The sequence below is a fragment of the Hyaena hyaena genome, unplaced genomic scaffold (genome assembly GCF_003009895.1).
Source record: "Hyaena hyaena isolate Hyena2069 unplaced genomic scaffold, ASM300989v1 scaffold_578, whole genome shotgun sequence".
Taxonomy (NCBI): domain Eukaryota; kingdom Metazoa; phylum Chordata; class Mammalia; order Carnivora; family Hyaenidae; genus Hyaena; species Hyaena hyaena.
This window is the reverse complement of record NW_024081212.1, coordinates 1,234,866-1,249,038: the sequence shown is the minus strand read 5'-3', so window position 1 is coordinate 1,249,038 and position 14,173 is coordinate 1,234,866. Positions and strand designations below refer to the sequence as shown.

At 43.6% G+C, this 14,173-nt stretch overlaps 1 protein-coding gene and 1 long non-coding RNA gene across 2 annotated transcripts; one reads left to right on the top strand and one right to left on the bottom strand.

Annotated features, from left to right (window-relative positions):
* Window positions 1–317: 317 nt before the first annotated feature.
* LOC120248300 lies at window positions 318–2,706 on the bottom strand. Its single transcript, XR_005532549.1, has 2 exons — window positions 2,623–2,706; window positions 318–485 (listed from the first exon to the last, which is right to left on the bottom strand). It is a non-coding gene; the product is annotated as an uncharacterized LOC120248300 (long non-coding RNA).
* A 1,575-nt stretch (window positions 2,707–4,281) lies between these two features.
* MRPL15 (mitochondrial ribosomal protein L15) lies at window positions 4,282–12,087 on the top strand. Its single transcript, XM_039256601.1, has 5 exons — window positions 4,282–4,447; window positions 5,293–5,447; window positions 6,223–6,388; window positions 10,815–10,938; window positions 11,580–12,087. The coding sequence occupies exons 1-5, from the start codon at window positions 4,340–4,342 to the stop codon at window positions 11,915–11,917; spliced, it is 891 nt and encodes a 296-aa protein (XP_039112532.1). The 5' UTR covers window positions 4,282–4,339; the 3' UTR covers window positions 11,918–12,087.
* The last annotated feature ends 2,086 nt before the right edge of the window (window positions 12,088–14,173 follow it).

Sequence of the window (14,173 nt, the reverse complement as noted above, 5' to 3'; positions counted from 1 at the left end):
GAGAGTTTAAATTATCTAAGTCTTCATCTATCTTAAGGCAAGTGAACATACAATGTCCAAAAAATTGATAAAACAATTAGTGATAGAGATATTTTAATTTATAAATATAGAGGTAATCACCAGATGAAATAAAAACAGAAAGTTAAAAGTGATTGCCTAGGGAAAATTCCTGTTTTTCATTATGGACTCTTCTGTACTACTTGCTTTTTCTCCAAACGAATGCATGCATTAATATACTTTAATAAAATTAAAACAAAAACTATTCAGGTATAAATGAAGACCCGTAAGTCAGGGCCAACCTTTGATAAAACGAGCTAGGTTTTATCCAGATGACATTTATTTCCATCCCTTTCCATGCTCTCTTCTTAGCTCACTTGATATTGTTTTCTCTCAGTATCAAAGGGATTCACTGCTCTCCTGTCGCTTGGTTCCTCCTCTCTTCACTAAGGAAACTCTCATCTCCAGTTCTTTTCCAATTCTCAACTCTGATAAACACAAAATAAGCCTGTTCTTGGTCTCACTCTAAAAGTGACTTGTTCTTGACTCACAGAAAAAGTCAGTTATAATCTAATAACTGAAATTCTTTTCCTTCTGTTCCCATCCCTGCCAAAATATTCTTTAATGCGTGTTCTCATTTAGGAGTTTTATGCACATGTTTTTGTTTTGTTGGTTTTTAATGTCAAAAAAAGAGGACTGAGTTGATTAGACTCTTCCTTGTGTATTTTATTATGGTTCCCGTAAAGTACCCTGTATGATGAAATTAACCCCCGTTTATTTTCACTTCCCCACTCTCATTCTCTACCCACTTTGAGAATTTTCATTAAAAACATTTTTTAAATGTTTATTTATTTTTGAGAGAGGGAGAGACAGAGCACAAACAGGGGAGAAGCAGAAGAGGGAGACACAGAGTTTGAAACAGCTGAGCTGTCAGCACAGAGCCTGACATGGGGCTCAAATTCATGAACTACAAGATCATGACCTGAGCCAAAGTCAGATGCTTAACCTACTGAGCTAGGCGCCCAGAGAATTTTCATTTTAAATGAGTTCAAAGGAATTAAGCTATGTTGATGGAGTCTTCGGGTCCTTGGATAAGTGGCAAAAAAGTGATTAGGAGTGTGTGAGAAAGAGGACTTCCCAAGGAATTTCAAATTGTACCACCTTTACAGGGTTCATTTCGTTCCTTTTATATAATTATGCAGTAGACATTACTAGCTGCACCTGGAATCAGCATGGACCGTAGTCACTGAAAATGTTTTTTTTTTATTTGAAGATTTAAGTTTATTTTATTTAAAAAAATTTTTTTAATGTTTATTCATATGAGAGAGAGAGAGAGAGAGACAGAGTGTGAGTAGGGTAGGGGCAGAGAGGGAGACACAGAATCCGAAGCAGGCTCCAGGCTCTGAGCTGTCAGCACAGAGCCCGACGCGGGGCTCGAACTCACAAACTGCAAGGTCATGACCTGAGCTGAAATTGGAGGCTTAACCGACTGAGCCACCCGGGTGCCCCAAGTTTATTTATTTATTTTGAGAGAGAATGTGCAAGCACGGGCGGGGCAGAAAAGGAGAAAGGGAGAGAGAATCCCAAGCAGCCTCCTTACTCGCAGCACAGAGGCCTATGGGGGGCTCGAACTCAAGAACCGTATCAGGACCCGAGCCAAAATCAAGAGTCGACGCTTGACCGACTGAGCCACCCAGGTGCTCCTGAAATGTTTTATTACAAAGTCTTCTTAATGACTTAAACAGGGTACAGTGCAACACCCCAATCATGTGGGTGCTTAGTAAATATTCTCATGCCATAATGACGATGATGTAACACTTACCTAGGCTTAAGGTAAGATTAATGACCTATTTATCACACAACATTAATTTACATTTTTAGAACACAGATGCTACTCATCAAATTGACAGTTTTATATGCGTCATTAACATGTTGGATATGGGATAAACAAACATGTAGCCTACAATTAACGACAATTATTTCCACTATTATTAACCGATGTCCCCCAATAACATTACATGACCTACACAACAAAAAGCATCTCTGCCAGGAAGTGCAGTGCATTGTTTTATATTTCCTGTATCTCATTTATTCAATAAAAATTGTGTGTTTAAAAATGTTATTAGTATTAACACTCACCCAGAAATCCATTACTTAAGGCAAGCACCGATTTCTAGGTAGAGGAAAAAAGTTGTGACTCTTCCTATAGATTAGGGCACATTTTGCGATAGATTTTGCAATTTTCTTCCCAGAAGAAATTTCTCACAAAAAGATGATGAAATACATCGAATTGAAACCCTTAAAGTCAGGAACTAGTTTCTACTTTTTTCTCTATTTTCTTTTGTACTTCCAAATAGAGTCTGTACTTTATATTTTTTTATAGAGCTCATACTCGTATTTTTCTTCTACTTGTGCTGTTAGGTCTACAGGAAGCCTACTTTTTTTTTTTTTTTTTTTTACCTTTTGAAAAATACTCAACTTTGGGGCTCCTGGCTGCCTCAGTTGGAGTGAGCAACTCTTGATCTTGGGTGTGGATTTGAGTCCCACACTGGGTGTAGGGATTACTTACAAATAAAGTCTTTAGAGTAGCTCACTCAGTTGACCATCAAACCCTTGATTTCCTACCTGGGTTCCTGAGTTGGATGGAGCTTGGCTCTGTGCGACAGTGTGCAGCCTGCTTGGGATTCTCTCCTCTCTCAGGCTCTCCCTTACTCGCGCATGCTTGCTCACTCTCTTTCTCAAAATAAGTAAATATACATATATATATACACATATATATGTATATATATGTGTATATATATATATAAAAGAGATGATCCTAAAAGGAAATTAAAAAAAAAAAGAAATAAAATCTTTAAAAAAATACTCAATTTTGATATTTCCTGTTCTAGATTTCAAAAAACCTGGGAGCAAGATCCTATTTGATTTCACCTTTGTGTATTTCTTTTTACTTAAAAAACATTTTGTGTTTATTCATGTTTGACACACACACACACACACACACACACACACACACACACACAGAGTGTGAGCGGGGGAGGGGCAGTGAGAGCAGACACAGAATCCAAAGCAGGCTCCAGGTTCTGGGCTGTCGGCACAGAGCTCCCCTTGGGGCTGGAACCCGTAAGCCGAGAATTCACGACCCAAGTCTACTCAGAAACCCAACCCACTCAGGCGCCCCTTGCCTTTGTATATTTCTTGGCAACAAGTAAGTGACCTGCTCATAAATGTGCTTAAAGACATGCATCTTTTCTCTATTTCATTCAAAATAACTTATGTTTAGGCAAACATAGGAGTAGTTCCCCTCCAAAAATTTCTCACCTTCACTATTTTTATAACTAATGGGAACTAGGAAGAACAACTGCACAGCAAGACGGTGAACTGTAAAGAGAATAAAAAAAGAAGGGAACATGGTCTTTTATATTACATCCCCTTAAGGCAAAAATAGGGAAGATATTTTTTGAATGAAAATAACCTTATGTATTTTGTGTTGCAGATATTCCATTTTAAATGATAAAAAACACTACTTTGTAAGGAGGCAGTGTTAAGTGAATCCTGGCTCTGCCTTTTCCGGTGAGACCTGGGTCCGGCCACTCGACTTTGCCAAGCCTAAGCTTCTTGGTCTGTAAGAAATAAAAACATCTACCTCTACGACTGGTTGTTGAGAGAAACCGAGTAAGGCTGACTTAACAGCGCTCAGTGTGGCTCCAACATTATTCAATAATAAGCGAAATTAATTATGTCGGTAGCTCGGCCAAAGCAACACAGCAGAGACCCAGGGATGCGGCCGCACACAGTCTTAGGCACAGGTCGGCGGGAGCCAGGCATTTTAATAGCTGGACCCTCGGTATGACGTTTGCATCTGACCGCGTGTAACCAGGCGAAGCTCAACGCCAAGGGCTTAGCGTTCCCGCTATATGATTCTGAGCTGCAGGTGGAGCTCGGGAAAGACACTGCCTCATAAAGAGGACAAGGCGACCCGGCAAAACGTGCCAGGCCAGACTCCAGGACTCTCTAACGCACAGCGTCTTCGACGCGCGCTCTTCTAAAGCCGCGGAAAACGCCGTCTGCTCAAGACAAGGTCAACGCACCTCCCTCAAACGATGCTCACGTCCCGAGCGAACTAAAACCATGAAAAAGATGCAGAGCAACGGAGACCGCGAAGCTGCAAAAACCCCTACGCCACCAGGGCCTCCCGGACGCCCCCAAACCCAGCGGCCGCGAGCGCCGCACTTCCGGCTTCACGACGAGGGTGGGGCGGCGGCCGTAAAGCAGCGCGCGGAGACCACGTGGGCTCCGAGGCGACCCCGGGCGTCCTTGGAGGGCCGTGGCGGTGCGGGTCATGGCCGGTCCCCTGCGGGGCGGCGGGGCGGGGGCTCTGGAGCTGCTCCGGGCCCTTCCCCGAGTGAGCTTGGCGAACCTGAAGCCGAACCCAGGTTCTCGAAAACCGGTAAGCGGCTGGTGGCGGTGCGGGGAGGCGCTGGCGCACCGGGCGACGGAAGCGGCCTGTCTCTTCTCTCCCCTGAAGGGTGTTGGGATGAACGTAGGGTTGCCGAGCCCTCGTCTCGACTGCACGGAGGAGGGTTCCCACACGACCCCAATTCGTAACGAGAAGGTTTATATTGTAAAGCGGAATTCTGTAATTGGGGCGGAGGAGCGAAGTCGGTGGGAATTAAGATGATCGTCTTGTTCAGAATTGGATTTAAAAATAAGGCACTTTCCCATTACTTTTATTTTCGTGGGAAAGGTTTGGGTTGATGACGGTGGATGTCTTTCCTGCAAATCACTGCATACAGCTGGAAAAGCTGTTAATTGACATACTGTCATTTATTTATCTTCAAGAAGATTTGATTTCCACCCAGCGTGGAGTTGAAACTCACAACCCGAGAGGGAACCAGCCAGGTGCCCCCGCACACTGTCATTTAAAAAATCAGTTCGTTGTTTTCACGAAGGGACAGGAAGTTGATTTAGGAAAATTACTTTGTGAGTTTGGGTTTAAATAATATACCAGGGCAACGGTTATGTATTTACAGTTAATGACAACGTAAGTGTTGTTGAATGTCGTGTCAGCCCTGTTTGTTGTGGATGTTTGATTTTCTAGGATTTTTTTTTTCATTTCCAGCGTATCTAGAATCCTTATCTCCATTCCGTCCTTGGAACTTTGCCTTTGAACCACAATTTGATGCTAACTTAAAAGTGTTGGAGGGTAGAGCACCGAGAACAGAGCTTGGCACGTAGCGTGAACTGGGGGTACAGGTTGACTGGATTAATGAATGGTATTTCCTTTCCTTGTAGGAAAGAAGGCGAAGGGGTCGGAGAAGAGGTAGAAAATGTGGCAGAGGCCATAAAGGAGAGCGGCAGAGAGGAACCCGGCCCAGACTGGGTTTTGAGGGAGGCCAGACTCCATTTTATATTCGAATCCCAAAATACGGGTTTAATGAAGGTCATAGGTAAGGTTGCTTTGCTTTTTAAAGGAAACATCCCTGATTTTCATGGACAATCAGCAAAAAAAAAAAAAAAAAAGCTTGGTAGAAATTTAAATTCACTTTGAGTCAAACTTTTATTGTCGTTTTTCTGTTTTAATTTTTGGTAATGAGATTTAGCCTGGATTAGTAGGAAAAAAAGCCCAGACTTTATACTCAGACCTGCAAAGGAGAATATAAGACCAGCTTTTGTGTGGTTGGTTAGAGGCTTAGCAATAATATATATAAAAACCTGAACAATTGTAGTCACCCCATAAATGACAACTACTCTGGTTACTTTGAGCTCCGTTAATGCCTAATTCAAATTTGACAAATTTATTTGAGTGAAGTAAATGCTTAGAGAGGCAAACTATGTTTAATGAAATGAACTATGGGTTTTGTTTCATTGACAAAAAGCAAGCAATATTATGTGTTTTTGTTGCACTCGCGATGCTTTTATTTTATTTCTTTATTTTTAATGCTTAGTTTTGAGACAGAGAGAGACACAGAATCTGACGCAGGCTCCAGGTTCTGAGCTGTCAGCACAGAGCCCCATGCAGGGCTTGAGCTCATCAACCGCAAGATCATGACCTGAGTCGGACGCTCAACCGACTGAGCCACCCAGGCGCCCCAGGATGTTTTTATTTTTGTTAAGTCATCTAAATCGAGAGAGGACAATATAGGACAGAGCTTTGAGTCAGTTTGAAGAACTTACAGGAAGAGAAGTTTGACTGAGTTTCCCAATTGTTACTTTGTTTTGTAGCTTCAGACGGCAGTATCAGCCTTTGAGTCTCAATAGATTGCAGTATCTTATTGATTTGGGTCGAGTGGATCCTACTCAACCTATTGACTTAACTCAGCTTGTCAATGGGAGAGGTGTGACCATCCAGCCACTTAAGAGGGATTATGGTGTCCAGCTGGTAGAGGAGGTAAGTCTGCATGAGATTTTTGGTGTTACATGAAGGCTGTTTCTGATTACCATATAACCAACACTCTGCCTTTTAAATTTTTATTTCTTTAATTAATTAGTTAATTTAATTAATTAGTTAATTAAATCTTTTTGAGAGAGTGCAAGTGAGTGAGGGGCAGAGAGAGAAGGAGAGAGTGTGGAGCCTGGAGCAGGGCTTGAGCTTTCCTGGAGTGGGGCTTGAACTCACGAACCATGAGATCATGACCTGAGCTGAAATTGGCCCAGGCGCCCCAATTTTTTTCTTCCTTTCTTCCTTTCTTTCTTCTTTTCTTTCTTTCTTCCTTTCTTTCCTTCCTTCTTTTTATTTATTTTTTAATGGTTATTTATTTATTTTGAGAGAGAGAGAGAGAGAGCAGGGAAGGGGCAGAGAGAGAGGGAGACAGAATCCCAAGCCAGCCCTGCACCGTCAACAAAGAGCCCATTGTGGGGTTCTGGAACCCATGAACCTCGAGATCATGACCTGAGGTGAAATCACGAGTTGGACACTTACCCTACTGAGCCACCCAGGCCCCCCCTCAATTTTTAGTTCTTTTGAGTGTCCTATAACCATTACTGTGTGTTACACTCCGTTGTAGTGTGAAGAGATCGGCCTGCTCTCCTGAGGGGCCTTCGTATCTGGTTCTGGGCTGCTCTTCAGTGTAGCTGTTTAGCTTGCTCTCTCGCTCCCTTTGATTCTCTACTCAAAACATCCTATCAGGGTTTTATGACAGAATGCTCACAACACCTCCCCTCCCTCCTCACACTTGTGTCTGCTTTGCCCTGTGCAGAGTATTTTTCTTTGAATATTTAAACACTTGACCTTTATCAGCAAGTAATGCACTTATTTTTTCATTCTCTTCTTCACACTATAATGTAACTTCTTTGATGACAAGTACTTGGTTCGTTGCTATATTTTTAGTATTGGAAATATTGGCTCATAATAATTAGTATTTATGGAGAAAAGGAATGAATCAAACCCAGTTTCTTTTTTAGAAAGTTTCTTATTTATTTTTTTAATATTTGTTCATTTTTGAGAGGGGGTATGTGAGGGGCAGAGGGAAGAAGACAGAGATCTGAAGCAGGCCCCACGCTGACACCAGAGAGCCTGATGTAAGGCTCAAACTCATGAACTATGAGATCATGACTTGAGTTGAAGTCAGATGCTCAACCGACTGAGCCACTCAGATACCCAGAATCAAATCCAAATCTAACTGCAGCAAAGAATTTTTCTATGCTTCGGTTCAGGTTATGATCTCATGGCTTCTGAGTTCGGGCCCTGCGTCAGGCTCTGTGCTGACAGCATGGAGCCTGGAGCCTGCTTCAGATTCTGTCTCCATTTCTCTCTCTCTCTCTCTCTCTGCCCCTCCCCTGCTCACACACTATCTCTCTCTCTCTCAAATATAAATAAACATTGAAATGTAAGAAAAAAAGAAATTGGCCAAGAGTTTCATAAGCAATTAAATTTATTCATTAATACTTTTGTTTCTTGGAGGTAAGACAGCTGTGTAAGTAACTTGGTGTCCACCAGAGGGAAGCATGTGTTTATGGAAGAACCTTTTAGGTTCCTTTGAAAAAGTGAACCTTGTGGAGAAAAGTTTTCCAAATAAAATGATTTGAAAATAAAATACAGAATACACCATTAAGCCTTAGTATTCTATTTGGGCTATATAAGGGAACACACATATAAATTAATACGGAAAAATCTGTCACCTTGTCAGCCAGTAAACACACCCCAACAGCTCTCAGGCACGTGTCTGTATTAAACTAGGAAAATAACCCTGAAAACTACACCAGGGCAACAGTTGAGTAAGTACAGTTGCACAGTCACTTGCAGCTCTGTAAACTGGCTTTTCTGGATTTTAGATTTGCAGTAAATAGTGGTAATAAGACCTACTCCTTAGCACAAAATTACCAATTTCAGAATATATGTTTTCAAGGAATAACAACATAAGGGAAACTTCACTGATATAAAGACATTCCTGAAAATAGTATTTATAGTGCTGAAAACACCAGAACTAACTCTAATGCTCAAGAAAAGGGAAACAGTTGGGCGATCTGGAAGAGTTACTAAATTTCACAAATAATATGGCAAGACCTGATTTCATTTTTTATTTATTTAAAAATATTTTTTAAAGTGTTTATCCATAGTAGAGACACACACAGCGCTAGTGGGGGAGGGACAGAGAGGGAGGGAGACACAGAATCTGAAGCAGGCTCCAGGCTCCGAGCTGTCAGCACAGAGCCCGACGTGGGGCTTGAAGTCATGAACTGTGAGATCATGACCTGGGTGGAAGTTGGACGCCCAATTGACTGGGCCATCCAGGCACCCCTATTTATTTTTTTAAGTTTATCTATTTATTAAGAGAGAGATTGGGGGAGAGGGGCAGAGAGAGTGAGAATCCCAAGCAGGTTCCACATTGTTAGCACAGAGCTCAATGTGGGGCTCGAACCCATGAACTGTGAGATAATGAACTGAGCAGAAATCAAGAGTCAGATATTTAAGTGACCAAGCCATCCAGGTGCTCCAGATTTTTAAAAAAGATTTTATTTTTAATCTCTACGCACAAGAAGGGGTTCAGACTCAGACACTTCTCCAAAGTGGACATCCAGATGGCCAACAGACACATGAAACGATGCTCAGCATCCCTCCTCATCAGGGAAATACAAATCAAAACCACACTGAGATACCACCTCACGCCAGTCAGAGTGGCTAAAATGAGCAAATCAGAGAACTCTAGATGCTGGCGAGGATGTGGAGAAATGGGCACCCTCCTACACTGTTGGTGGGAATGCAAACTGGTGCAGCCCCTCTGGAAAACAGTGTGGAGGTTCCTCAGGAAACTAACAATAGAACTCCGTATGACCCAGCAATAGCACTGCTAGGAATTTACCCAAGGGATACAGAAATGCTGAGGCATAGGAGCACATGTACCCCAATGTTCATAGCAGCACTCTCCACAATAGCTAAAACATGGAAAGAGCCTAAGTGTCCATCAACAGACGAATGGATCAAGAAAATGTGGTTTATCTATACGATGGAATACTACATGGCCATGAGAAAGAATGAAATCTGGCCATGTGTAGCAACATGGATGGACCTTGAGGGTGTTATGCTGAGCGAAATAAGTCAGGCAGAGAAGGACAAATATCATATGTTTGCACGTATAGGAGGATTAGGAGGAACTTGACAGAGTAACAAGGGGGAGAAGAAGGGGTGAAGTGGTGGGGGAAAGGGAGAGAAGCAAACCATGAGAGACTCTTGAATGCTGACAAAAACTGAGGACTGATGGATGTGGGGGGGAGGGGGGATGGGCATGGAGGAGGCATTTGTGGGGATGAGCACTGAGTGTTATGTGGAAACTAATTTGACAATAAACTATTAGAAAAAAAAAAAAGGGGTTCAGACTTACAACCCCAAGATCAAGAGCTGCACGCCCTACTAACTGAACCAGCCAGGTGCCCCTGTTGTCAGATGTTTTATTTTTCCACTGGTTCCAGCCCACTAATCTCATCGCCAATTTCTTGGGCTCTCGTTAACTTAGGGATAAGGAAGAGAAGTTTTCTCCATGTCAGCATGGCAGACATGCTCGGGGTCGCCCTGTGCTGTGGCCCACATTGCGATGCTGGGCAGGTACCTGGGCCCGTGCTCCCATGAGCTGGCCCAGACCTGGACTCCCATGGCAGCCGTGAGGGGCGCTGCAGGCATGGTGGGGCCGGTGTGGGCTGCGTACTGGCCCCTGGTTCTGAACTGGGTGCCCTATGTCAATGGCAAGTTTAAGAAGGATGATTAAACTGACCCTCCTTGGATCCCTCTGGTGTCTGCTGCTATTGTCTCCTTCAGTGGGGCTCCTGCTGTGCCTGGAACAGCCTGCGACCTCAGGAAAGGCCTCAGGGACATCTACAGGGTGACCTAGAACTCCATGCTGCTGAAAATAGCTTTTGTGTTTGAATACACACAGCATTAAACCTTGCTCTCAAAAAAAAAAAAAGAAAGAAAACAAAACCCAAATGCTGTGACTAGAACCCTAGCTCTGTGATCTTGACAAGTTACTTAACCTCTCTGTGCTTTGGTGTCCCCATCTATGAAACTGGTGTAGCAGTAATTCTGTCACAGGATTGTTAGGAGTAAACAGTCCACTATTGATGAAGTACTGGCGATGGATGCTGTTGCTGCCGTCTGCTGAATATGTAGGGTGACAGCGTCCTCGCTCACAGAGGATGAAGACTGGTAAACGGAGACAGCCTAAACAAATGTGAAAGAACTGCGTGTTTAGAGTTGGAATTACTGTTACACTGTAGGCATTTTGGAGGAGAAAACACAGCGTAAGGCAGTTTGCCCCGATTTTATACTTTCCTTGTAACCACACCGTACAAACGGACTTTGCTCTGCCGTGTTCCGTTTCCAGGGCGCCGACACCTTTCAGGCGAAGGTCAACATTGAAGTGCAGTTGGCTTCGGAACTAGCCATTGCCGCAGTCGAGAGAAATGGGGGTGTCGTAACTACAGCCTTCTACGACCCAAGAAGCCTGGGTAAGACGGCCTGCGGGCCCTCTCTTCTCCCTCTGTCTCCCGCTGGCTGCCCGACAGGAGGTCAGAGTCCTCGCCGCCCTTGGACTTGCGGTTTGGACGCCCCGGTTTCCTGTTAGTGGTGTGGCTTCTCCTCTGCCCCAGTCAGTGTGTCATGAGGTTTTTAGCTTTAAACATGGGACTTACATATGATGTTATATGCGATGTTTACATATTCACTAATTGTTGGCAACCCAGGGGTAACTTGATTTTCAAGATCCAAATTTTTGAAAATGAAGTATTTCCATTTGCTTACCTAAGACAAGCCTTTTTAATAATAATTTTTTAAAAAGTGCTTGGAAATTCTCATCTTTTGGTAGTAGTAAAAAAATGAATAATTAAAAGGGGCACCAGGGTGGCTTAATCGGTTGAGCATCTGGCTTGGGGCATGATCTCAGGGTCGGTGAGTTCGAGCCCTGCATCCGGCTCTCTGCCATCAGCACAGAGCCCGCTTCAGATCCTCTGTTCCCCCTTCTCTCTCTGCCCCTCCCCCACTTGGGCGCTCTCTCTTCCGGTCTCTCCAAGATAAACATTTAAAAAATTAATAATTAAAATCATGTGTACATAGCCATTATTTGTATCTTTTTTGTTTAAACCCTTTTCAGAAATTCTGTGCAAACCTGTTCCTTTCTTCCTGCGTGGCCAGCCCATTCCCAAACGCATGCTTCCGCCGGAGGCGCTGGTGCCCTATTACACTGACGCCAAGAATCGTGGTTACCTGGCGGACCCTGCCGCGTTTCCTGAAGCGAGACTCGCACTTGCCAGGAAGTATGGCTATATTTTACCTGACATCACCAAAGATGAACTCTTCAAAATGCTTAGTACTCGAAAGGACCCAAGGCAGATCTTCTTTGGTCTGGCTCCTGGGTGGGTGGTCAACATGGCCGACAAGAAGATCCTGAAACCGACAGAGGAGGGTCTCCTCAAGTATTACAGCTCGTGAGGTCCCTTCCCAGAAGGCAGAGCCGTTGACATGCCCTGAAGAGACGAGACTGAAACGTCTATACTTCCCGTCATCTTTTCTCTGGTTGTTGTTAATTTTCCATGTAGCCCTATTTCCATTTTTATCTAAAAATAAAAACACAGGAAACAAGGCAGTAAAGAGGCACTGAATCTGTGCCGGTTCTTTCTCAGAGTTTCTTGTATCCTCTTTGCCGCAAATCAAAGTGAATGTGCAGGTGGAACGGGATTGGCCGGGAGGCCTGTCAGTCACGGCTCAGCAGGGGCTAGTGGCCGCCCAGCGGCATCAGTGGACTCCCGGAAGCTGTGCAGCGTCGAGATGGAAAGCCTTCCGCTTTGGGTTGTTAACACGTGGGATGGGAGTAAGGTTGAGGACTAGTGAATAAGTAGTACAACATCTGCTGGGAAAACTGAAATAAAAATTCCAGGAGAATTCAATTTCTCCACTCACCTGACGTGAGTAGACAGTAATGATTAAGCCATTAGCCTTTTTGTTGAAGGTAAGCGGTCTAATTCTAATCGGTATTTTACTTATTTCATAGATATTGAAAACCTTAGGTTTTCATTCATTTAAAATGATTTTTGAAAAATTGTTCAGTGATTATGTAAGCCATAAAAACAACTGGTAATGTGAAAATTAAAGTCCGTTAATGTAAAAGTTTCAGCAGTCTGCAAGCTTATTTAGCTCTCCAGAGGTACGTAGCTAAACCATACAGAAGCTCAATTTGTCCTGCTGCAATTAAATCTTGGAATAATTCATAATAATTTTTCCACAGCAAGAATAAAATGATTCCTGGCTGTTTATTTTCTTAAAAAATTTAGGGGTGCCTGGGTGGCTCAGTACGTTCAGTGTCAGACTTCAGCTCAGGTCATGATCTCACAGTTCATGAGTTCGAGCCGTACGTCAGGCTCTGTGCTCACGCCTCAGAGCCTGGAGTCTGCTTCTGATTCTGTGTCTCCCTCTCTTTCTGCCCCTTCCCCACTCATGCGCGCACGCGCGCTACCTCTGTCTCTCAAAAATAGTCTACCCCACCCCCATTCATGCGCTCGGTCGCTCTCTCTCTCAAAAATATTTAAAAAATTAAAACACCTAAACGATGCAATATTTTGTTAACTTCTCTACCTTCTGTATTGCTGATCTGAGATTCAATTTATAAGGTAATTTATATACCAAGAGTATGTAATTTAAATGTTTATCCAGGATTACATAGTTTGGTCTATTAAACCATTCCTTTTTTTATTTTATTTTTTTTCTTTCTTTTTTTTTTTACAAATAGTTTATTGTCAAGTTGGTTTCCATGTAACACCCAGTGCTCATCCCAAGTGCCCTCCTCCATGCCCATCACCCCTCTCCCCCCACACCCCCATCTGCGCTCAGTTTGTTCTCAGCATTCAAGAGTCTCTCATGGGTTGCCTCTCTCCCCCTCCCCCACTGTTTCCCACCCTACTTGTGGGAGCCCGACAGTGACCACACGAAAGCGTGGTTAGGGACGCGAGGATGTGCCTGCACACGGGGCTCCCTGCCTGGGCAAAGCATGCCTGCAAACAGGATGCTCTGCCAGGAGGCCTGCACACAATATCCAAGTTTAATGGTCCGCTCGCAAACGAGGGACCATCCTTACTTAGAAGTAAGGAGAAGGCTGGAATTATGAGCAGGCCTCTTAGTAAACACGTTGTGGTCGCTTCCTCCCTTTGCTCCCCCCTGTCCTTGAAATGTGTTTGGCTACTTGCCCTTAATTGGTAAAGGAATGCATCTTGTAGATTTCAGTTTGTATCCAGTTACCGAGGTATAAAATAAACCGCAAGAGGGGCTTGCGTAGAATTGTTCCTCCGGCCGGAGTTGTGTCTGTGTCTGTCTTTTGTGTGTGTCTTGTCCTTTGTGTCATTTCGTCCGCAACACTACTTCTCCCCCACGGTCCTACATTCAGTTCCCCCTAATCCTCCTATAAGTGCAAACATATGGTAATTGTCCCTCTCCCCCTGACTTATTTCGCTCAGCATAACACCCCCAAGTTCCATTCATGTTGCTACACATGGCCAGATTTCATTCTTTCTCATTGCCATGTAGTATTACATCTTACAGATAAACCACATCTTCTTGATCCATTTGTCTGTTGATGGACACTTAGGCTCTTTCCATGTGTTGTCTATTGTGGAGAGTGCTGCTATGAACATTGGGGTCCATGTGCCCCTATGCATCAGCACTCATATCCCTTGGGTAAATTCCTAGCAGTGCTAT

Coding starts and splice junctions, on each gene's coding strand:
- MRPL15 (XM_039256601.1), top strand. CDS start 4,340: ATGGCCGGTCCCCTGCGGGGCGGCGGGGCGGGGGCTCTGGAGCTGCTC. Junction 4,448..5,292: donor ACCCAGGTTCTCGAAAACCG/GTAAGCGGCTGG, acceptor CTTTCCTTGTAG/GAAAGAAGGCGAAGGGGTCG. Junction 10,939..11,579: donor CTACGACCCAAGAAGCCTGG/GTAAGACGGCCT, acceptor AACCCTTTTCAG/AAATTCTGTGCAAACCTGTT.